At 42.1% G+C, this 24,810-nt stretch overlaps 1 protein-coding gene across 1 annotated transcript; it reads right to left on the bottom strand.

The window, feature by feature from the left end:
- Window positions 1-522: 522 nt before the first annotated feature.
- Window positions 523-18,060, bottom strand: LOC139635423 (cAMP-regulated D2 protein). The gene is made up of 8 exons (XM_071502761.1): window positions 17,367-18,060; window positions 16,094-16,295; window positions 15,579-15,712; window positions 13,347-13,474; window positions 12,994-13,112; window positions 12,362-12,502; window positions 10,978-11,150; window positions 523-1,946 (listed from the first exon to the last, which is right to left on the bottom strand). The coding sequence occupies exons 1-8, from the start codon at window positions 17,850-17,852 to the stop codon at window positions 1,494-1,496; spliced, it is 1,836 nt and encodes a 611-aa protein (XP_071358862.1). The 5' UTR covers window positions 17,853-18,060; the 3' UTR covers window positions 523-1,493.
- Between the last annotated feature and the right edge of the window lie 6,750 nt (window positions 18,061-24,810).

Below are 24,810 nucleotides of genomic sequence, written 5' to 3'. Positions count from 1 at the left end.
AACACATGTACTCCCATGTCCTGTTTGGTAACCCTGCAACCCTTGGTCCACTGTTCCATGACCAGGAGGAATCTTCATTGCTCCTCGTGCATCCGAAGTCCGACACTCATATGGACCACAGGTGGAGCAGAGGATGAGCAGTGTGATACCCCAATAATTAGAGGACATCCTCTAGTGCCTCTTTTAAAACCACCACCCCAGCCTGCCAGTTAACAGGTACTGTCACCAACCTCCGTGCAACAATGAGGCAGCCGTGACAGCCCAACATGAGTGAGTCTTCCCCAAGTCTTCAAAGTCTGCATCCTCCTCAGAGGGGGTGAGCAAAAATCATAGTACCCTATAAACCTACATTTTTTTTTATGTACCAATGAAATGTTAAATTATGACTCTGTGCCCTCTCGTGGCTGAGGTGGTTTTAGTAATCAAAGTCAAACCTGCAGAAATATATTAACAGTACATGAGTGCTGGGATTCAGTAAAATTAAAACAAAACTAGAAGAGAATATTCCTAATTAAAGGAAGCTTTCTTTTCATTATGCACACATTTAATAGACTGGCTTTACTTTTACAAAATGTTTTTTAACACAGCTGAAAATTGAAGTCCTCAGATGACGACCATAAGTCACACCACATTAGCTTTTTCCACACTGTTCGATTTCACCATTACATATGACAAATGCTGTGGAAAACAGGGAAATAAAAAACGTTTTTTATTTTTGGTTATTTTTTTCTCATTTTTATCACATATTCAAATAGACAGCAAAAGTCCCATCACCTTCTGAAGCTATATACTGTTCACACAGTCTGACAATGTACTGTGTCCTAGGAAGAATCTCCAGAGGCCTTACTTTGGCACTTGCAATGTATTCACCTCAAACAGCGAGTAGCTGGCTAACTAACAACACATGCTGACTATGTGTTTATCTGTCACATGGTCACATGGTCTGATTTTAAAACTTACCTTTCCTCTCTGTAATTTTCCACTATAAACGTCTCCTGTGTTCATGATGTAGAGTCACAGAACTCATCGTCACCCGACTTTACCGCAAATGTATCGTTCTGCATTAACTTACATTTTTCCATTAACTTTATTTTGAAATGAAATTTATTCACATTCAGTCTAAAAATGAAAATGAAAAAAAAACAACCAAAAAAAAAACTATTGCTACTGGTGCCCAATAGATGGCGAAAGAATGCTGATAATTCAAGCAATAATGAGAAACTGACGTGAACAACTAACTCTTTGTAAAGTATATATTTCTGGAGAAAGGTGAAAGAAAAGACAGTTTTTTTCTAAAAGTGTACTTTTTGTTTAAACAATTGCTGCCTGGTAGTGGTTCCTAAAAGTTCATTTAAAACTGATAATGTATAATTTGTATTACATAATAAACACTGCAACATTTTCTGACTGAATTTACATCCACAGGAACAAAGAGAAAAGCGTGTATTGATGATTGGTCAACCCAGCACCCCCCTGCCCGGCCTGTCTCCTCACTAATAAATGCCCAGTTGGTCCCAGAAGTCACATATATGGTTCCTGGTTCCCACTTGCGCGTGTGAACGCACTGTCAGGTTCATGACCAGCCAGCCGCTGGTGTCAGAATAGCGCGGCCAAACAGGCAGACGCTGCTCCCGGCAGAAAGTTGTCTGTTGGGCTCGCGAGGACGGGTCACCGGTGTGGGCGAAGGAGCCCCAGTAGCACAGCATCCTATTGGACAGCAGCTTCTCTGACTGCAACAGGGTGAAGTTGGCCACCGAGGCCGAGTCAAAGAGGAAAGGCAGCTCGGCCCCATGGCAGGCGTGCTGGTAGCAGAAAGTCAGACCTGACCAGACACGGTGGTCTGATGCCACGTGGTCGAACACGTACATCCACACCTTGCTGCCCACTGCTGTGCCGGCACGCGCTGACCTCCGCGATGGACACAGGAAGACATAGTCGGTGACGATCTAAAGACAGATAATAGAGAGAAAGTCAGAGAAGGTAAAGTTTTTTCCTTAAATAATGTGAATAAATTTTTTCCAGTGGTGCAGCGCAGGTCGGACAGTCAGCTGGCCAGTTGATCAGTACACCACTTTCCAGACTGAAATATCAACAACTATTGGATGGATGTGTCATGAACAGAATATGGTACCCAGAAGGTGAATTCGAATGACTTTGACTCTTTAAATGGTGCATTGCAACATTTGTGCAGTCCTGTCTGCCTGTTTTTAATGGCACAATAAACAAGGCACTTAGGGAGCCATTGGGCATCGGGTGCAAATAGTCCCAAAAGCTGCCTTGTGACTATTTTCACCTGGGTGCAAATAGATATTCTGTATCTTTTATCCCTGTATTCTTTTATAAAGGAAGAATGTTATTCGATTACATAATCATGACCAAGCCATGACTGTTGCTTGTGCAGGTTACCAGGTCCAAGTCAATAACTAAGCAGCGTTGCATGTAGCTTTTTGGGGGGGGGCAGTAAAACTTGGACAATAAACTATTAACAAGCAGCTTTGCTAATTGAAGAAAACTGTATGCTTTACAGTGCATCTCCCAGTGTCTGCAGTGTTTTTGTGTAACAGAAAATGAATAAAACTGATTAGCGCGGCAGCAGCACGGAGACAGGCTGGAAGCAGAGCAGCAACAAAGTATTGTTCCCTGTCGGCTAAAAGGAAGCAAAAGAAGAGGAAGGCAGACGGTCTTCTTTTGCCTGTTACCTGGAAACCAGTGTGTCTTTTTCAGCAGCACACAACCTACGCCCACACATCTGACACCTGAAAACACACACATACACACACACACACACACTGCGCACATGCATTTGTCTGTTTCAAATGGGCACATGCACAAATGTATTAATGGCTAACAAGCTCATACTGCACCTGAACAGATAGTCATGACTCACGAACACACACACACATCCGAGTGGGTACAAGCACGGATAGAAATTAAGTTATGCAATGTCTACTACGTATTCAACTATAGCGCTCTGGAAATAAACTTTTCCTCTGTTATTTCCTCTGCTCTCTCTCTCTCTCCCCCATCTAGGGGGCGAGGAAGAACATCTCCCTTTTTCTTTTTTTTTGTCTTTTCAAACTAAACCACCATATTTTACTCCACAGCAGCCACTTCTTTTTCTTATGCAACCGCTTTTTTTCCATTACATACTGTGGTAAAGTCAAGAGTCTGGAAAAAATAATCTGCTTGTCTTTATCAGTAAGCGTTTGATTTCTGAGGCAACACATTTTAGGTGAGGAGTACTAAAGCTGAAACAAGATAATAGGGTTTTAACACTGCAATAAATGTCTTAATTTCAGTGTTCGGCTGAGCTTTCAGGGCTGCGCATGTAATCTGTTTTTCTTGTTGGGCACACGTCTTTACATATTTGAATATCAGGCAGACACCCTGTTCATGCAACTTTTACAAAAGTGACTTTAACAAATGTGATTTCTTTCTGGTGACAAGATAAATGACTGGGTCTTAGCTGGACCGAGGCAGAGCTAAACATTTACCACCATGGACGAACAGAGAAAACTGACAATGCAAACGACGGCACAATGAAAGCTTGCTGCACCACAGGTGGGGGAGCGTGAAACCAAACAGGTGTCATTCTCTCAGCTTTATCAGAAACAGCACAAGCAGGTCTTTTTAGGTCTAATCAGGCATGATGCACGATCCATATTCAAGGCTGAACAACACAAAGGCACAATGTAATACCTTGTTTGTTGAAGTCTGTATAAATCAGATCCAATTGAAATTGAAAACTGATTGAAAACCCCACAAGAAAATGCTGGCAAATGAATCTTGAAATAAACCAAACTTGTCTAAGAATCAGGATTTTTAGCCTATGGCTGTTTACATTTTGGAAAATTAAGTGAAGTGAATTAGCTATTTTAAGTTAACTGTCAGTAGATCTGACTGAGGAGCTTCCTTTTCTCTGATTTCTAAGCTGATTTATGGACGTTTGCAATGGTGTTATCATGTCTGTGACTCAGATTTTTGACAATAACATTGACACTGATGTGAGTTTCAGGTGTTTTTGGTACAAAATGTGATTTTTGCATATTTATATTTGACGACTTGTTAAATGGTCTGATTTGGTTTGCAGATCAGTTTGAGTGTTTTGATACGATATGTGAATAAATGTCACCAGTAATATAAAACATGAGGAGGTTGGAGATCGTTGTAGCTGATGTTTTAGTGAAACTGTTGTTTGAAATGCAGAGTAAAACCCTAAATCTACTGCTGTCTTGGGAAGGCTGCAGATCAACATGTGCTATACCTCCGTCATACAGTGCCTCACAAGCTGCACCTTGTTACATGGCAGCAATGAGCTTCACAGGAGGTTGATGCTACCCCCCCCCCCCCAGCAACCACCTTCACTGCACAGAAACAATGACAAGGAGCCCTGGCTGATTTTCTACTTGTGTGCCCACAGCCAGTTGTTTTAATTGGAACACACAAACACACAAGAGTTACCACTACCTTACATTAACAATGGCTCTTTACCCCTGCAGGACCCTTTAGTGTCAGAGAGGTATATTGTCTTAAAATAAAACTTTTAATTGGAATTTCTTTTTTTTTAGGAATTGTTACTGTAGAGAACAACATTGCTACTGCATAGGTAAACAAGATGGAACGACATGTCCGGCTAACATCATCATACATGAGGCCAACAAATTAATAGGCTTTCATTTTTTTCATAAAATCTGCAACAGTTGAACAGTTTCTTTCAAAGAAAATCAGCTAATTAATGTATCTGTTCACTGAGATAATGAACCAGTCTCAGGCAGAAACTCAGCAGCCAAGCAAGAGAGAGCTGAGAGTATCATTTTCATTTCCTCAGCTTTTATTTAAATGAAATGGTTTTCAGAAGCACGTCATAGAGAGACTCCATATAGAGCCATGCTCATACAGCTGATGAATGATGTGTTGGGTGGTAGAGAAGATGATGTTCGCTGTGTTGTTTCGGATGTGTTCAGGGATACACACACCATGACAAACCTAAAGCTCCACATCAGCCCCCTCTGTGATGAACTGGTTGACATTTGTGCTGACCCCTGTGGTCCTCTGGAGAAGTGCCCTTTCTGAAGAGATGTAGGAGGTGTGTGTGTGTGTGTGTGTGTGTGTGTGTGTGTGTGTGTGTGTGTGTGTGTGTGTGGAAGGTCAAACAACATACAGTTGTGACACACCATCTCTCTACTGCACTGTGAACTGTGACTGCATACTAAATACGTGCGGGTGTGTCACCTCCTGAACCCCTGTAGCACCCTGAGGCTGCTCTCTTGCATTTTGCATTGGAAATGCTGGGAGAAAACTGTTGGAGGTCGTCTTCTTCTGTGCTGTGTCATCATGAGTCATTCCACCTCTGTAGTTTCCCAGTGATCAAAAGACAAAAGTCTGACAAAAACACATGGAACTGTGAGAGCAGAGCAGTACTATGCAGCCATTATGTCTTGTGAAGACAAAAATAAATTAATTTCCTGCAGAAATTCTTAAGTCATGATTTCAGATTAGTTTAATTACTGGCTTGGTATGAATCCTAAATACTTCTTATTTTTCCCTTTGGTCAATGTTCTTTGACGTCTCCTAAAGTTGCATTAATCCCTTTTTTGGTCACATGGGGGCAGGACTTTACAAAAAGCTACACATCACACATGTTTTACTTAATGTGACCTTATAAAGTCTCGTTATGATAGAGTGCCGCAGGAATGAGTCCTACAACCAGGAAATCAGTTAGCATTTTAGCACGTCCTGTTCCCTTGTCCTGAAGTCAATGGCTTTTTGGTTAGTTGGCTGAAATAAGTTTCGCGATTAACAAAAGCTCAAGACATTTTCAGGTTTTATTCCGCATCATAAAATTTGTCAGTAAACACCCCAGTCTTGATTTCTTTAAGCTTTCATGTTGCTTAAAAAAGGCCGGTTGCTAACAAGTGGCTAAATGAGACTACAGAAGTTGTCTGGGACGTAAAACGTAATCAGTCCAACATGGAAACCGATCTCCTCACCAGTCCACCTTTACAGCCTCGTTGTGTTTCTACAAACTGTCACTAACTCTGTCAGAGGAAAGGCTTTTGTGGAAGAGCTCAGAGCTAAATCAAACTACAAGCTGAAGGTTAGTGGTGCTGATGTTTTAGTCATGTGACCGTGGTGCAATTTTTTTATAGCCTAACATTAGTTTTTTTCTGTGTTTTTGATTGTGTTTAGGCTTCAAACATCATAAAGTGGTGTCATTAGTGAAGATTATCCTGCTCAACAACACATCAGTATTATTTTCTGCAGTGATCCAAAAGACAATGTAAGAATCCCATTGGCTTTTTGTCGAGGAGAAAGGCTTCGATTTTTACATATATAGAGATATTTACATGTTTTTACATGGCTTGAATGTCCCTGTTTGGTGTGGGGCAGGTAGTGTACAGTGGAGCAGCTTTCTGCTGCTATATATAGGTGATAATATAATGATATAATGATCCATTATCCATACTGCTTATCCTTACAAGGTTGGGGGGGGGCAATCCTAAATGACAGTGGCCGAGGGGGGGTGCACCTTGGACAGGTCGCCAGTCTATCACAGGGCTGACATATAGAGACAAACAACCATTCACACTCACACCTACAGGCAGTTTAGCGTCACCAGTTAACCTAATGTGCACGTCTTTGGACTGTGGGAAGCTGGAGTACCAGGAGAGAACCCACACAGACACAGGGGGAACATGCAAACTCCACACAGAAAGGCCGCAGTCAGTGCTGTGAGGCGACAGTGCTAACCACTGCTAACCCTGAAAATAATTGCTGATTCAAATCATTCAAGTGAGTTACTGAATATGTGGTTTGATCATCACTTTCACATGTTCATCAGAAAGTGGACACATCACTGTTCATACCACTGCTATGTCCTGCTTTGCTTAGTTTGGTTCAAGCTGTTACATTCAACTCAGGGTAATACTGGGTTTGTAAAAGCACTGATTGTGAGGTTAACAGCTGAGCAGGCAGGTGCCTGCAACAGTGGAGTGGAGCTCCACTGCAAAAAAGCTACTGATAATCTCTGTGACAATGATGATTCCCAACCTGTGGGCCACAGCCCACTGGTGGTTCACAAAGGTATTGCAACTGGGCTCACAGATCATTTGCCCAACAGTACAATTTTGTTAAAAAGATGTAATTATACAAAATAATAATAATAAAATGTCTTTTGTTGTTTTTTGTTTTGTTGTGGTTTTTTGTCTTATGGCCTGTCACTGGGATAAGTTAATGAACTTTTATGCTACAAGATCACATCCATGGCAAACACTGGAGTATCAAAATGGTTAGCTGGTTAGCAAGAGGAAGAAGTATAAGGAAAGGGTCAAGAGAGAGCGGATGAATCGGTAAAGTGATCTCTCCCATTCTCCTGATTTCAGTTTAGTCACCAGGAGAGACTGTGAGTGACGTGTGCAGTCCTAAATGTTCGATTGTTATCATTAAAATAAAAACACAACGTATTATTTGGCCTGTGGATTGTTATTTTTGAGATTTTGATCGGAGCCATGTGTTGGAAAAGGCTGGGAACCACTATAGGTGAAAAATTTAGTGCCGATTTGTTTATGTATGTACTGAGCACCTGTACTGCAGGAAACAAAGTTGAGGACAACAGCAAGACTGAACCAAAACTGTGAAGTTGTGAGTTGTAAAACCAAACCGGTAAAGCCAGTTAGCTAAAAGATGCTACAACATTGAGACCTGAGAGGAACTCCAGAGTCAGGTGATGAGGGTTCGTCACGACGAGATTACTCATAGTCATTAGACCCGTTGGTCATGCAAAAACATTGATGTGTGCAGCTTTAAACATATGTTTAAATCTTGATGATACTGTTTAATGTTACAGTCCGGTGCCAAATTATGAAGACCACCTTGCTAAAACACAACAGGTCTGCAATAAATCCTACTATGGATAATGACACAGGCTCAGTCTTAATTTAACTAAATACATGAATAAACTATTGGACAATTGTGATTGTGTAATTGTTCCCTACAGGGATAAATGAAGTGTTTCTTATCTTATTGTTTCTGTTCAAACAGTTTTAGACTCTCAGCCATTCTAGAGGATGTAGTCTGTGGTGCTTTCAAAGACCTCATACTGAGGGGAGTTTGTAATATTCATTCTGCCCTCATTAATACAAATGCGGTGCCACGTCACCCAGGCAGTGTTTCCTCCTCTGCCAGCCCTCTCTGTCTTGTACTTCATCTCCTGTCACTGTAGATGTTCATGAGAGACCAGTCGTTTCTTAGTGGGAGCAGTCAGGCTGCATCTCAAACAGACAAACTCCCTGACTCCAGATGATCCACATGTTTCACTCACACAAATGATGACAGAGGAAGAGCAGTGTGGTCTGTCATGGGCACAACAAGAGAAACTGGAACTGTAGCTCCCTCTGTAGGCAAATGATAGGATGTGTTTTTGAAGAAGAGGGGCAGCACTGAAGTCTGTGAAGTCTGCTGAACGGTGGGGGGAATTATGGACTTGATGGACTAGGATGATGGATCTCATGCTGGACAGCTGCATCCACACATATTTACACCCAGAATTTCCTTTATCGGCCTGTAAAGTGGCTTTTTTTTCAAAGAACCAATCTCACCAGCAAAAGGGAACAATTGTTTACAATTCCCATCAGGCCCATTAAAGGTGGAGAGGCTGGAGAGAGCACAGGAGACAGCTGGGTCCTCGTCACAAACAGAGCTCCGGCTGGGCGCAGCATCGATCCACGCTTGACCACCTTCCTCACACAGCCACTGAATGGATGGTTATTGATGCGTGTGCTTGTGTGAGAGTGTGTGTGTGAAACTGTGTCTAAGGATTCGCTTTTCAGTCTGTGACTATGAGAAGAAAATGGAACAAAACAAATCTCTTCATATGCAGGTTACAGTGTAAATGCAGCCTTTTCTTTTGCTTTTTTCACACAAGCGTCTTCACAGCTTCTGAATGCAGACGGTGCTTTAATTCTGGAGAGATGCTCTGCACATCCTGCACTGACAACCACCAGATAGCTGATGATGAGGAGACAAAGCCACTTCAAATTGAAGAGTATTAATTATATGCAATTTGCCACAGACTGATCTGAAGTGAAGTAGAATTTTTCTTCAACGAACTTGAAGGTCCCATATTATATGAAGATTTCCATGTCTGTTTTGATCATAAAGCAGGTCCAGGTTCTATATTAATACTGTGAAGGTATCAAAGCCTCAGTCCACAGAGAAATGCACACAGCCTGTATTCAGAAACTGAGCCTTAAAACCAGCCGTCAGGACTTCTGGAACTTTGTGATGTCACAACAAAGCAGTCACTGCTCTCAGCCATGCCCCAAGCCCCGCCCACCTGGACCCACCATCCAACCTTGCAGGATTTGGTTTCTCTGAGTGTTTACCTGAAATCTGCTGTGTTTTTATTGGATCACTGAGAAAACAGTCAGCCAATCAGAAGAGAGGCTCAGATCCTCTCTTCTGATTGGCTGACTGACCTGTTGTTCCTAGAGCTCCAGAGAGAAGCCTGAGAGAGGAGATGTAAAACTACACTGAGATGTTTTTTGGTTCTTAAAACCACAAATATATCTTCTGATGGAGATCAACACTTCAGATAAAACACTGGAAAAGTGTAAAATATGGGACCTTTAACATATTTTAACTACTTTAACTCGAGTGTCCAAGTGTAGCAGAGGAAATACAGGCTCTTACTTGGCTTTTACTAATTAGCTTTTACTCAAGTATAGTATAGAAAGGTTTGTGGTTGAGCTTTCAATAAATAAGGAATAAAAAAACACTCTTCCTATTTCCTATTGCAGAACAGTTTTAAAGCTGAAGAATTATTTTTTTTAAGTTTCCCAACTAAGAGTCTGCAGCTGTGCTCTGTGGCATTTGTGCTGACCCCCCTGGTCCTCTGGAGAAGTGCCCTTTATAAAGAGATGCAGGAGGTGTGTGTGTGTGCGTGCATGTGTGTGTGCGTGTTTGTGTGTGTGTGGAGGGGCACGCTGCAGCTGTGACTCCACCATCTCCCCACTGCACCGTGAACTATGACTGAATACTAAATATGCCTGAGAGTGTCACCCCATGGCCCCTGTAACTCACTGAGGCCAACGCCTTTCACTGTGCATTGAGAGGAGAAAACTGCAGGAGGCTGTCTTTCTCTCCCGTGTCAGTACAGTGCATTTCAACACTGATAAAAACTCAGAACATGAATGTGCTGTGATAAAACAAAGCAGCAACCTCTGGAGCTGAAGAATAAAGCCAACATGCTAGTCACAGAAATGGTTCCACTAGAGTCTGGCTCCAGCAGTGAGTCAGTCCCCATAGACTCCCATTTTCAAATGTCCAACTCTACAGCAGAAATAAACATGTTTACAGCCTGGTACAAAAAATAGTTTTTGGTCTTTAGAGCTAATTTCCACCTTCATGACACTGTACAGGGTTGAATTTTCATATAACTCACCTGTCTGATTTCATTAAAGCTTAAAGTTAGACTTAATTGAGGGCGTGTCTCTTTGAGTGACAGGTAGGTGAGCATATGCTTGCCACAAACCAGCGTGCACTGAAGTCTCAGCTCCACACACACCCCACCTCTTTGCCCATTTTTGGATTAGCCAGTAGTTAGGGGCGGAGTCAGGCACTGCCAAAATGGCGACAGCCGAGCAACTCATTCTGAGCTTAAAACCGCTCTTTGGACAGTTATGAGTGATGTCGTAGCTTTATTTACAGTCTTTGGCTAAAACTGCTAAAACGAGGGCTGAGAGTCTACAGCCATACTAGTGGCACAGTAAAGCAAAGTAAAATATGATTGAACAACTTTCATTTGTATTGGAGTAATATTTGATTTATATTTCGACTCAAGTAATGGAGCTGTGGACTTTGTTCACCTCTGCTGAAATGTCTGCTTGACTGCACCTGCAGTTCAGACCCTGCAGTTTCACACATGCTATCAGCTGTACCGCACAAAGAATCCACAAACGAAAACTGAGCTGGTCTCACCTGAGCGAGCATATCCCTGCGGTCAGCATCCCTGTACAGGGGCAGGTACTTGTGCAGGATCCGCAGGGCGTGTTGTTTAAAGATGGCCGTGATGTAAACAGTGCACTCCACTGCCGAGACCGGCTTATTGAAGACACCATACACAAAGATCACCCCCTCTTCTGAGGTTGTACCTGCAGGAAAGGAAACGCAGTGTCAGTCAAACATACAAGAGCGGCTCTGTGTTGTCTGTGGCCTTCCTCTGACTCACAACCGCTCTGTTATCTGACTGTCTTCTTCTTCTTTATGACTGTGGCCGATTTCACTCCAGAACTGATGTTGATGGTAATTTGTGTAAAATCAGACATGAGGATGAGATTAAGTCATTTTATGAGGGAGGGGGGTTGAATTTTAGAGATCGTTTTTATGTTTCTAATGAATTTGTAGAGTACCCACCTTAAGCCCATTCGACTCAGACTCGAGATTTGGGATCCTTGAACAACCTTTATTTTTCAATTTATGGCACATTAAGGAAATGCCATTCCCTCCTTTATTATCATGCATAACTATATATAAAGGAGTGATGGTAATGCTTTTTTTGACTGGATGTCATAGATACAACCATAAGAGACATCAGACTTGACTTGAACTTGGAAAAGCTGACATAGGAGCATCTCTGTATTGAACTTCCCTATTATTACTAAAGGGACAGTACAGCATTTTGGGAAATACCTTTACTCGCTTAACAAGATAAAACAGACACAACATGCTAATCACTGAGCTTTACATGTGCTAGCAGGCAGATTTTGTTATTCATGCTGGCCCTTTCACCCTGTTTCAGGTTTTTATGCTAAGATAAGCTAACCTGTAGCTGCCTGGAGCCTGAGAGAGGTATTGATTTACTCATCTAACTCGACAAACAGCGTCCCACAGTGTTGATTCCTTCAACATTACAGATGAAATTGTGCTTTCATGGTGCACATTCTTGAATAATTTAGCATTTAATCAGCCTTTAACCAACAAATGGAAGTGTAGCGGTTCTGATTCAGGGCCCACAGCTCAGAATTGCCCCCGGGGCCCATTAGTGCTTTAATCAGGCTCAGACTGTGGTTTGTTCTGTGGCAATGTGTGCGTCTGCTCTTTGCCACGTTGCTCCTTTTAAAACCTGAATCTGCAAGGAAACTGTCAAGAATGTGTTAAATGTGAAGGCATAGAACGTTTTCATGATACTATACTATTAATATTTCCCTCTGAAATCTGTTTGTCAGGAAGTATAAAGGAGCAGAAAATGGAGGCACTCAAGTAAAGACCAAGTATCTCAAAATTACACTTAAGTGCAGCACACTTGACTAAATCAGAGGCAGCTTCACACCAGTACAGTCATTTCTCTCTTAATGGGTCTTACCCAACAGCACTGGCTTCTCTTTCTGCCAGTGGCCCTTCTGGAAAGCAGTCACAGCCTGTTCCTTTATTAAATCCCCATCAATATAGGGGCCCCACGTCTCAAACACCTCCAGGAACCTGAAGGGGTTCACAATCTTGGAACCTAAGATCAAAAACACATCAGTTAGATTTTTTTATACCACAGAGGATACTGTTTTATTAAACCTGCTTCTGATTAGGTTGTTTGGCTTTTCTTCAGGCAGTAGAGCTGAAATGTGTAGTCACCAGTATCTTTTTCTTCCGGATTTTTGGGGCTGAAAGTGAGTTCAGACGAGGAGAAAACAGGAGCTGATGACGCAATCAGTGAGTCAGTGATACTGATCAATAACCCTGTCAACTCTGCAGATATATTACAGTCATTTTGTGCCTTTGCAAGGCAGTAAAATCCCTCTAATTGCCCCTTTAGAGGCTCAGTGCGTCTTTGTTTTTGTGATTTTGTTTTCCAATATGCCACGGCTTCGGATAAAAATAATGTTTTTCATCATCTTTTGCAGATAAGCATACTACATCCTGCCTTCTTATGTAACTGTGTGGGCAGCCCTGAGCGGTGCTCTATATTCGGGGAGCGTAGGCTGGCGTTTGTGGCGTTCCTACTTGTTTTCATCTGGGCGGTCAGGACGGCCTGTGGAGTGAGAGACAGCAGGCAGACGATGTCACTCGCAGAGCAGTTGGTCTGTTTAGCAAAGTTTTTTCCCAGCTTGAGGGCGTCATGTCTGAGAACGAGACGCAGGAAACACAATTACACTTCAGACTGACGTTTGCTCTCAGCATGCTGGGAAACCACTGGAAGGGTTGAATCATCACAGAGCTTAAGGAAAAGACAGGAAAACATGTATCACCCTCCTCTGACTTTAGAAACTAAGGTCAGACAAATGACTAATGCATTTTTTTTTTCCACCTGAGGCAGTGAGGGAATAGAAACATCAGTAACGGGTATCGACCCTCACCTGGTCTTCAGGGGGATTGAGAAGGGCAGACTCTGCAGGACAGCTTGTTTGAACAGAGGCTTGCTGCTCTGGATCATCAGGTGAAGACTCACTGACTGAGCACCTGCACTCTCTCCAAATATTGTCACCTGACAGACAACACAACATACAGGCTTGCCGTTACTCTGAGCAAATGTCATACCCTGTGAGGTGATGTCAGTGAACTGCATTTTTCATTCATTGTTTTGTCATAGTTTATAAGAACAGGATGTAATGAAGGTGAACCTTGTTGTCTTTATGCCTGTAACTGATCTTTCTCTTGTCTGATCAACTCTAACTTCTTCAGCCTGATTACTTCCTATCAGGGCTGTGAGTGATGTTAGCCTAACAGGAGATCATGCTTCATCTTTCTCTTGGATGTTCCTTGTATGGTTATATAATTTTATGCATTATTTTACCCTTGGTGCAGTTTATGCAGCATTTTTCCCCAGCCCCCAACAACATTTACCCACAACAATAAACTTATAATTACTGTAGGTCATCAGTACATAAGGTTACCGCTCGGTCATCACCACTTTTCAGCATTTAATCAAAGACAAAATGAAATCTGTCCGAGGATATCCCCCAACAGCAGCATGTAATAGCTAGGTGTTAATTTAACTTTATGTTTAATACTGAGGTCATAGTTAGCAGTGGTGTTGGACTGCATTATATTGAAACGTATTTCTAATATTCTTCCCCCTCATCATGTATGGGGCGGCAAAATATTAGAAACACCCCTCAACAAACACCACTGCACAGTACACCCTCAAATATTAAACATATAGTTAAATGAATATCTCTATAGAGTCAGTCCAAAGTGAACATTGTTATCTTTGTAAAAGCAGAAGCATCAGTCAAAAGCTTAAGAACGCCTCCATTTTTCCAGGTACTGATTAAAAAACAAAGAGTCATGGAATCTTAAAGGTCCCATATGTTGCACTTTTCCAGTGTTTTAACTGAAGTGTTGATCTCCATCAGAAGATATATTTGTGGTTTTAAGAACCAAAAACCATCTCAGTGTAGTTTGACATCTCCTCTGTCAGGCTTCTCTCTGGAACTCTACTAACAACAGGTCAGTCAGCCAATCAGAAGATAGGCTCTGAGTCTCTCTTCTGATTGGCTGACAGTTTCTGAGTGATTGAATAAAAATATAGCAGATTTCAGGTAAACACTCAGAGAAACTCCTGGAAGGTTGGATAGTGGGTCCAGGTGGGCGGGGCTTGGGGTGTGGCTGAGAGCAGTGACTGCTTTGTTGTGACATCACAAAGTTCCAGAAGTCCTGACAGCTGGTTTTAAGGCTCAGTTTCTGAATACAGGCTGTGTGCATTTCTCTGTGGACTGAGGCTTTGATACTTTCACAGTGTTGATATAGAACTTAGACCTGCTTTAGAATCAAAAACGCATGGACATCTGCCTTTATATAATATGGGATCTTTAAGTCCTACATTTAATCTAAACTTTTTGACTCACTTTTGGCTTCCTCTTGAATCATTGCTTCACTGTTGCAGAAGTTCCCACAAATGTGTTGCACTTGCAGGTTGCTTTGCTTTCACCTTATGTCCACTTCATCCCAAACCAGCTCCATGGGGTTTCAGTCTGGAGATTTTCCTCTAATGTTGTGGATCATTATCTTGCTGTAGGATGAAGCCCTGAGCAACCAGTCTGTCTTCCTTTGTTTCTCGCCTTTTTCTATCCATTCTGACAGTAATATACCAAACAACTTCCTATAGTATTGTCATAATATACATTAGAAGGTGTAGTAACACAGTTTGTTCCAGCATGGACAGATGGTAAAAGCTGGGGCTCCTGTACAATGTGTTAACTTTCAAAGCTTCATTTACTTCCAGGAAACTGCAAGTTCAATTTTTTTGATCCATGAAAAGGATTTATTTATTTATATACTTTATATATATCATTTTATATGTTTTCTAAAATGTACATGATTTTTCAGGTTTGATGAGTTAAACTTTTTTTTTTTTTTTTTACCTCAGGCAATTAACCATTTACCTTTGTACCATTTAAAGTTATTCACTGGACTTGAACTGCTGAAATTTCAATACAAACTGGAAAAATGGGGGTGCTGTAAAATCTTTGACATACTGTGTGGGGTTAGGTTTAGGTTAGGGTAAGGAGCTTGGTAGTGCATGATGTGAATGAGTGTCCTCACAAATACAGAAGTACAAGTACGTGTGTGTCAGTCTGTGCGCTTGCCTTGCTGGGATCACCTCCAAACACAGCGATGTTCCTCTGGACCCATACAAGAGCTGCCTGCTGGTCCAAGATCCCATAATTCCCTGCGGCCGAGGTGTGAGGGTCTTTGCCCGACACGAGGAACCCAAATGCACCTTCAGTCACGCACCAATTCACATGATCAGCGGCACATAATTGACTCCAGCGAGACATTGATTTCCTCCAAGTTTCAAATTACCGTTCAAATATCACGGCCACTGTTTTCAGTCCAGCAGGAAAGCAGAGTAATTACCAACACATTATCCAGTCTCACGCACACAGACACACACGCATGCATTCCACAATAAACACTCGCTTATTTTAACTAAAGTGATTAATGACTTCCATGAGATGCCTGTTTGTTGCCTTTACCAAGCCAGCTCCAGTGCTAAAGTTCAGGACATAATGACTGTTAACACACAGATAAGGTCCCTGTTTCCCTGCTTTAATATGCAGTGGTAGAGGCCCGTTATAAAATGACTAAATAACTTTCTTACCCAGTCGGTAGTCCACGCTCACTACAACAGTGTGGGTGAAGTTGCTGATGAAGCGTCCATCATACAGCGGCTTGGAGGCAGAGCCAGCGATAAAATCCCCGCCGTGGATCCAGACCATGACGGGCAGCGGCCTTCGCAGAGGGGAGCTGAAGTTCACGTCCAGGGGGACAAAGATGTTGAGGTAGAGACAGTCCTCACTGACCTTTGAGAGACATGAGACGAAGCAATAGCAATCTTTCATTCAGGTCTGGCTACAAATATTCATCAGTTATTCGTTATACATCGTTATACAGATTTTTTTTTTTTTGGATATGAAATCTTATCCATAAGTGACTGAATCTTAAAAAGAAAATCCAACTGTCAGTTGGTGATATTGATGCTGTCAGATATCCTGAATATTTCTGGCTTGGAATTATATATCATATTAAAATATAAATCATAAATAAAATATAAAACATAATTACAGTTTGAACGATATGACGTGAACGCAGCTTTTCTCCCAGTGGTCAACTGTGGTACTGCACCTTTAATTTCTGTTATCTTTCTGTGTATATTGTCATAAAACTGGTTCACAGCTACCAATGACGTCACTGCAGACATGTCCTCTGTATTTTACCTCTGAAAACACAGTGTCTTATAGGCTGGTAACAGAATCTTAAGGATCAACATATATTGTATATCAACATACTAAAGTACGTTTAGGTCAACAAAGACAAAATAAAAACTTAATATATATAATTCACATTTTAGAGACTTTTTGCTGTGTCAGAGGAACTTGGACTCATGGCCTCAGTATTTCTTGGCTACGGCCCTGCAGGGCGGGACAATAGTGTGCATGTGACAGACAACTGGAGCAAGAGAAATGCGATTTGGAGATCAGCTTTCATTAGAATGAATGGATGCCACAGTCCAGTTCCTGTAATACACACACACTTAAATACATTAGTGATTGACTGTCCACATGTGTCCACAGTATCTCTGACTTTGAGAAAGTTTATATAACCAAAGCTCTAATCTTGGCCTTTTTCTGTCAGTACAAGTGTCATCTTTAATGTTGGGCTGTGTCGTACCATAGATGCAAACATGTTGTCAAATCCTAAGGTGAAATTGATTTATTATTAACCTTTATTCATTCTGGTGAATCCCACTGAAATAGGAATCTCATTTTCAAGAGAAAACAATTAAACAAAATAAAACAATTCATGAACAGATAATAAAAAATAAAGAATAAAAATATGAAGACAATATGGAAAAAAGGCGAGAAGTTCCTTACTAATCGAGGACACTCCTCCGTGATAGGTCCGCTGCAGGCCTGCATGCATGCCGCCCTGGGGAAGGAGGCATTATAAATCCCCGGCCAAGGACTCACAGGTCTGGGGGGCTTCCAGCGGTAAGCCCCGACAGGAGGGTCTGCATATGGTATCCCGTAGAATATATGGGCCTTATCCACCGTAATCCCCTTGATCTGGCCGTCTTTGGTCAACACCAGAGGTCCAGGTCTGCCATTTGTATCCTGATTGACTGGCTTGTCCTTGGTTTGCTCTGTGATTGAGTGCACCTCCAGGCGTCCGAGCTCCTTGAGGGAGTTTATCTCAAAGTGTGGGTTGGTGAGGAACGGCTCGTCTCTCACCAGCAGCCCGGGGTAGATACTTCTCAGAAAGCTGACAAGGTCGATGTCATCATCATTTGTCGTCCCCTCTCCAGAGGCCAGCACTAAACTTAGTGAGCACAGCAGCAGCAAACAGTGCCAGCTCTCCATATTGCCTTAGAACACTCTTATACTTCCCCAGACCCTGCTGCTCAGATCATGATTCGACTTGAATTATGTCGCAGCTGAGGGAGAAAAGTTGCTGCCCCCACAAACCCTGCAGCCTGAAACCCTCCACAGACGGTGCACACTTGTGACTCCAATTTGGCTGTTTGCTTGTTCAGATATATCAGACAAAAGCTGCTCTGTCCGATCGCTGAGCGTCGTCCAGTAGACCCTGAACAGCTGGACACTGGTGCAGGACCACTAATAGAGGACAAGTCGTCTTTCCTTTGCTTAATGTAATCACAAAGTCACACACACACACACACACACACACACACACACACACACACACACGGTAAATGAGAATAAGTCATGCAGCAGGCCTCATGAAAGAATAAGAGTGAGGAGCCCAGGAAGTCCCAAGTTAATTCTGAGGTGTCAGAATCACTTTTTATCAGTTTGGCTTTTTTCTTAGAAAACACTGAATATATTTAGCTGATGAGGCTGAAGTGACACTCACGTCCGCACCTAAACCATAACCTTCAGACGAGGGGGCACATGCTATTTGTAGGCTTCGCTATTGCTACACAGCTAATTCAGCATTAGTAACTGTTTACTGTTTATAAGAAACGTTGCAAGTTCAATATCAAACTTCATTCCTTTACCCACCAACAGCTGTTTCCACAAATGTGAACTCTTCTGTTTGACCAGCCCGTCTCGTCACTTTGGCTGCGACCTCCAGACGTAGCGTTGCTCAGACGCTGCATCATAACCTCTTGTATTATAAAGACTAGAACACTAGGTGACCAGCATCAGATTTACCAATGAAGCAAGTATGAGTTTGGTCCAGCATGAGCCATCAAGAACAGGAAGTAAGAGTGTGTGTGTGTTGCTTGTAAAGATACTTTCATTTTGCATTTGTTTGTACTGTAATACTAATTGTTTTATGAACGTGAGTGAAAAGATAAAACGGTGCATGCTCTGCAGAGCTTGATCTTGCTGTCAGACAGCCCGTTCTTTTTGGATCTGCAGTTTGTGAACAGTGCACGGTGCACGCTGCATTTCTCTGCAGACCTGCTGCTTGAGTCAGACACAGCTAAGTGTAGGTGCACTTGTGCGTAGGAACAGTACAGTAGTTCAACAGCTGAAATGTTGTTCAAGAGGAAAGGCCTGTTTGATGGACATCTAAATTGATATTAGCTTTTTTCTGTGGGCATGTTTTTAAGCGGCTACATTTTTTTTGATCTATAGATAAGTAGCTCACACAACCTTGCATCAAATAACCCTTCACCATCACTTTAACCCAGCATGATTTGACAGCTGAGCTTCTTGTGATGTCACAGACTGCTTGACTTTCTCAGGCTTCAAGAGCCCCAGTTGTTCAATGGCGTTTAGGTCAGGTGACTGTGGAGGTCCTCACGTAGTTCTTGTAAAGGTGTTTCATTGTCCTGCTGCAGTGTCAATCCATCTCCACACAGATGCAAAAACCAGAGGGTGGAGCATGTCCCTGGAGGGTGGAGTGGTACTTCTCCTCAGTCAGGGTGTTTCACTGTTAGTTTGATACACAACAGCTCGTTCTCTCCTCTGTTCATCTCCTTACATATACCCCTCTATTACTGCCATGAATGTCAAACTTGGATTCATCAGTAAGTAGGCCTTTTTCCAGTCACTGTGAAATGCTGGTATTTCGTGGCCCACCACGAGCATTTGGCCTTGTTTCCCCTCCTGAGAAGTGCCTCAGAGACTGCCACTCGTCCTCTGAGACCACTACAACACAGCCTTCTTTTACTAATTGGAGTCTTGTGTTCTTTATTTAGAAAATTCTGTATCTGTGATGAAGCTGCTTTTCTCTCTCTCAGGGAACTGAGCTTGATGCATTGATCTCCTGATGGCGCGGCCACTTGACTGTGCTTTGAATACAACTGGTTCAGTTTCTGCAAAGTGTTTTAGAGGTCCACGCAGTCAACCCCTTAGAAACCTCTAGTCTCTCCATGATCTAACGCTGAGAAAGACCCTCTTTGTTTAGAAAAATACTTTTTAAAGATGTCACCATGGGCTCTTGGAAACTGTGATGGACATTTTTAACTATTCTCTCACATTTTATAGAATAAACAATTAACTGATCAATTAAGAAAATAATTAGCTGTTAATTAAAGATAAGTAACATTTACTCCACAGCGCTTTTTTGTGACATACGTTGGAGAAACTACTTGGACATATGAAAGGAATTTGGAACTTCCTTTATCTTGCTGCTTTCATTTCCAATTAAAATGTATGAATGTTGGTATTTAGTGGTTTTTCTTACCAAAGTATAAAGATGTGATCGGTTGTGATTGATTACAGACATGCACCAATGCTCTGCTACACCACAGTGTAGGAGACTGAAGGGACTTTGAAGACAGTGTGTTTCCTGGTGCTCTTCACTCTTCTCCTCCCATCACAGTGCTCCTACTGCTGCCTCCACACGCTGCCTCTCCTCTACGTGTGTGTGTGTGTGTGTGTGTGTGTGCACCTAGAGATCTTTTTGAGGATGGGTTGGATCTCTCCCATCTTTCCTGTGTGACTGGTGTGTGTGTGTGTGTGTGTGTGTGTGTGTGTGTGTGTGTGTGTGTGTGTGTGTGTGTGCACTGGTGAATGTGTGTGAAAGAGAGGAAGATAGAGAGAAAAACACTCGGATGTTGTGTGTATGCATGCACACACACTTTTGTTGCGTGTCTACAGACTGTTGCACTGTGCTCACTTTAATTGTAAAGATATTTATTACAGTTGTAGTGAGAGAGAGACGGGAAAATTGGAGAGAGAGAGAGAGAATGACACACAGTAGAGGGCCATACTGGGGGCCAGCAGGACAAATACAGGTCTTTCATATGTAGAACTGGTCATAGCGGTTGGTACGAAGCCTCATTACTGATGACTTCTCTCTCTCCTGCTCTCTCTGCTCGGTGTGTCTCATGTTTAGTTATTCCTCTGCCTCCTCTAGTAATAATGAGACATGTAATGAGTAGTTCCTTTGCTGTAATGGAGGCGAGGCTCAGTGTATTGTGTATAAGCGCTCCTCTGTTTCCCAGCTGTTCTTAAGCAGCTGGGAAACCAGAGAGCCTGTGGACCTGCTGAGCAGTGGTGAAAATACCATCACTCAGTCAGTCAGTCAGTCAGTCAGTCAGTCAGTCAGGGACATTCACGATTGAAGGGCTGGCACTGCTGCTGTGGTGTGCACGATGCCAGGGTGCTCAGGTTCAGCACCTTTTACGTGCGCCAGCTGCAGGCTGGTGCCTCATAGGTGCCAGGGGGTGTCCCTGTTTGGCTCAACCCATTTGCTTGATGACCCCATCTCACGAGTCTGTCCTGAATGCTGTTGAGGCCAGAGACGACCTACAGCTGCCCAGGCCAGGGTGTGTGGTGGAGAGGGCATTTGAGGTCCTGAAGACCAGGTGGAGCTCCTCCTGAGAACCAAAGAAAAAATGTGTGTTGCAATTTCTTTTTTTGTGTGATTTCCTATCTATTTGGGCCTAAAAAAATACCTTACAATTTTAATTTTTTTGAAAATATTTTTAATTTTAATTTCATAGCATGTCCACTGTAGAGGACAACAGGACGATTTCTGTGTGAAAATAGAAATGACTTTAGAAAATCAAAAAAATGAACAGATTATGTCTTAAGATTCATATTTAGCTAGGAACACATTTGATTTGATCAACAAAAAAAAAAATCTAGAAATAGAAATGACTTTAGAAAATCAAGAAAATGAACGAATTATGTCTTAAGATTCATATTTAGCTAGGAACACATTTGATTTGATCAACAAAAAAAAGATCTAGAAATAGAAATGACTTTAGAAAATCAAGAAAATGAACGAATTATGTCTTAAGATTCATATTTAGCTAGGAACACATTTAATTTGATCCAAAAAAAAATCTCTAACACTCTTCTGTTCATGCTGCTTGCATGGACAAAAAACATCAACACCATTGTTCACCAACAAACTATAGGAAATGGAACATTCTGCATTTCTTCTTCCTCTGGATATTTTAGCGGTGATAATCCTGGAAGCATGTTTTCTTTTTTGTTATGCAGAGGAACATCTTGCATTTGGTGCACCTCATGTACGTCTTGCCATTGCAGCCCTTGTTCCTGCATCTTTCTGCATGTTTTATGTCCATCATCTCCGGCATGTGTCTGGCTCCAAGTCTGCGTACAGATGGCTCTGGTTGTGGGATTCTTGTTTTGGTTGGTGGCTGATATTCTTCCTCACTGTCTTCACTGCTGTCATCAAATGATGGACTATCCATCAGCTCTTCAGCCAGGTGCAGTTTGAAGTCCAGGTACTGCTGTGTGTCCTTAGCTGGTCGATTCAGCGCTGTACTGTCAGACTTGTACTGGATCCAAGCGTCACACGTGACGTCCACTTCTTCGTCCTGGTTGACATGCGGTAGAAGCTCAGCATTCGGTCACAGAGGTCTACGCCCAACTAAATAAAACATACAAGTTTCTCCTGGCCCACAGAGGACGACGACTTTCCTGCTCCCTCTCTGGCTCTGGCTCTGACTCTGTCTTGTCAGCATTTTCTTCCTCTCCTTCATCACCATCTTCCCCTATCACAGGCTCATACTCATCCTCATTCTCTTCCTCATCTGAGAGCTCCAAATCTGAATCTCCCTCAATTATCCGGTATAGAATCCTCTCTGCTTCAGTTCTTTCTCCTACAACAATGTGCAGTCATTAAATACATTAAAATGGTCCTGGTGTCCACTACAATGGACATTCATTAAATGACTGTTATTTCAAAACAGAAATAATGAAACTGTTTTCAGATGTAAAAATATTGTTATTGACAAGTTAATAAACAAGAATATATATAATTATCATGGTAAAAATAGCAATAGATGAAGAATATTTGACTTACCTCTCCTCTTTCCATAAAATGTGCTTGCTGATATGGCGGCCATCTTGATAGAGAAAAAAAGTAAAGTTCCCAGCATGCAAACCCATCACATGACACATCACTGGAAAGCCCAGGATGTCCTCTACAGAATACTATAGGACTTGATAGGGTAACTCCAAATACAAAAGGGAGATACAAGTGAACAAAATGTCCACTGTAATGGACACAAATGAATGGGCCGGGTCTCAGGAGGATATTTTTGAAGGTGCTAGAGGTGAAGGTGGAGTTTGTGTTCTTATTGCCTGCCTTTTTCTCCACCACCTGTGCATCAGGAGTTTGGGATGTTTTGGAGCTTGTCGATGGTGGTGATGGTGATGATTTGGATGACTGTGACAAGTCAATGAGCCACTCCACTGGTCTGGGAACAGACACTGCAGCTGCAGCGCCCAGATCCCTGCACATGATTGTTGTTCATTTTCTCTTCTTGTTTTTACCTTTACTCAGGGAGTTGTCTGATTTTCATCAAACCCTGATGAATACATGTACATAGTTGTTGTAAAGTTTATTTACATTTCACATGTTTCCTGACAATAATTTTCACATTCCTGCACAGCTGTATAGCACCCTCAAAAACAATGCTGGGTTGTTTCTGTAAACACTGTCGGGTTAATAATGCTGGGTCATGATTCTGGGTTGTTTGGGGTACTGTAAACACATGGTTGGGTTGTTCAAGTTGGGTCACAGGGTTGTAAAGGGCTCTTTTGCAGCTAAACACCTGGTTGGCTTATTCTGACCCAGCAGCTGGTTCATCCATTCTCCCACTCCTCCAAACTCTCTGGAACATTCTTGATTCATCTAGGGCAAGCAGGATTTTATGGTAGGTTAATCAGGACACTTAACCCATATTTTTAATAATTTGTGGTAACAGTAGGAGCTTAAATTAATTTCATTGTAAATATATAATTGGATTTTTAAAAAATATTTATTTGTATTTTATTGTATTAAATAGCTAACTACAACTTGGTTTTGCAGAACACCAGCTTGAAGTTGCCCTATCCAGAGCAGTCAAACGTGGCATGCCCATTCCTGGAGCAGACACCAACTGATCACTGCAGCAGGGCCAATCAGGTGCCTGACTGTCAGCACCTGGGGTCCCAGAAGCTCAAAACAAGAGTTAACAGCAAAAAAAAAAAGCTGTTTGGCATTGGCAGAGAAGATTTGGCAAATCTCTCATGGATGCAACCCACATACTCAGCTCTGCTGCTCATCCCACAAATGCATGTTCCTTACAAATGTGGCACCATTTAAAAGGGAAATAAACAGGCTTTCCAGTGGTATAAGATTTATTGCCAAGAAGCATTGTTACAACAAAGAAATAATCTACCAAACAGAAATTTCCTTACTTTTTGTGCTTAGTTTATATTACTTGTATTGAACATTTGTCTGGTGCGAGGAAAAAAGTTTGTAGAGCTTGACCAGTGCTACCTGGAAGCCCGTATCATTTCTCCAAACTCTTACATTTGTTTCCCATGTTTTCAAAATGTATCAGATATCACAAGACTTCCATCAGCTGCATGCCGAGGCAGCAGGAAAGCTCTATGAAAACTTGGAGGCAATCGGTGACAGGATCCAGGATCACTGGGCCAGCCCCTGCTGATGTATTGTGCTCAAATTGTTAAGTTGCAAAAGGTGAGACTGCTCTGAAGATCCTGCCAACTTCACTCCCACGTCTATTTATAAGAGAGGAGGTCTTCATTTTTCATATTTTGCACAGTTTATACAATGTTTGCAAATAATGGTTTTTGGTGAGCCTACTTTTTTTCTTTGCATTTTGATGCAAAATAAGCTCGATAACTTAAATGTCCATTATATTGCAGCACTAAGTGACAGTTTGTTATAATTAACAGGTCGGGACTAACATGGCAGAGTATTTGCATCGAGACACATCAACCATTCCCACACATTTTGTGCCTTGGGGGTGAAATTATGACATGCGAGGCGTTCACCATCATTGGAGGCAACGCCATGGAAACGGACACGTTGCTAGGAGCTGGCGATGTTTGCTATAAGGCATTCTTTGAA

The sequence above is a fragment of the Trachinotus anak genome, unplaced genomic scaffold (genome assembly GCF_046630095.1).
Source record: "Trachinotus anak isolate AG129_WGS33_773 ecotype Australia unplaced genomic scaffold, CSIRO_AGI_Tana_v1 ptg000018l, whole genome shotgun sequence".
Lineage (NCBI taxonomy): Eukaryota > Metazoa > Chordata > Actinopteri > Carangiformes > Carangidae > Trachinotus > Trachinotus anak.
This window is presented reverse-complemented; position numbering and strand designations above follow the sequence as displayed.

Coding starts and splice junctions, on each gene's coding strand:
- LOC139635423 (XM_071502761.1), bottom strand. CDS start 17,852: ATGGAGAGCTGGCACTGTTTGCTGCTGCTGTGCTCACTAAGTTTAGTG. Junction 16,296..17,366: donor CGGAGGAGTGTCCTCGATTA/GTAAGGAACTTC, acceptor TGTCTCTCAAAG/GTCAGTGAGGACTGTCTCTA. Junction 11,151..12,361: donor AGAGAAGCCAGTGCTGTTGG/GTAAGACCCATT, acceptor CCTTTCCTGCAG/GTACAACCTCAGAAGAGGGG.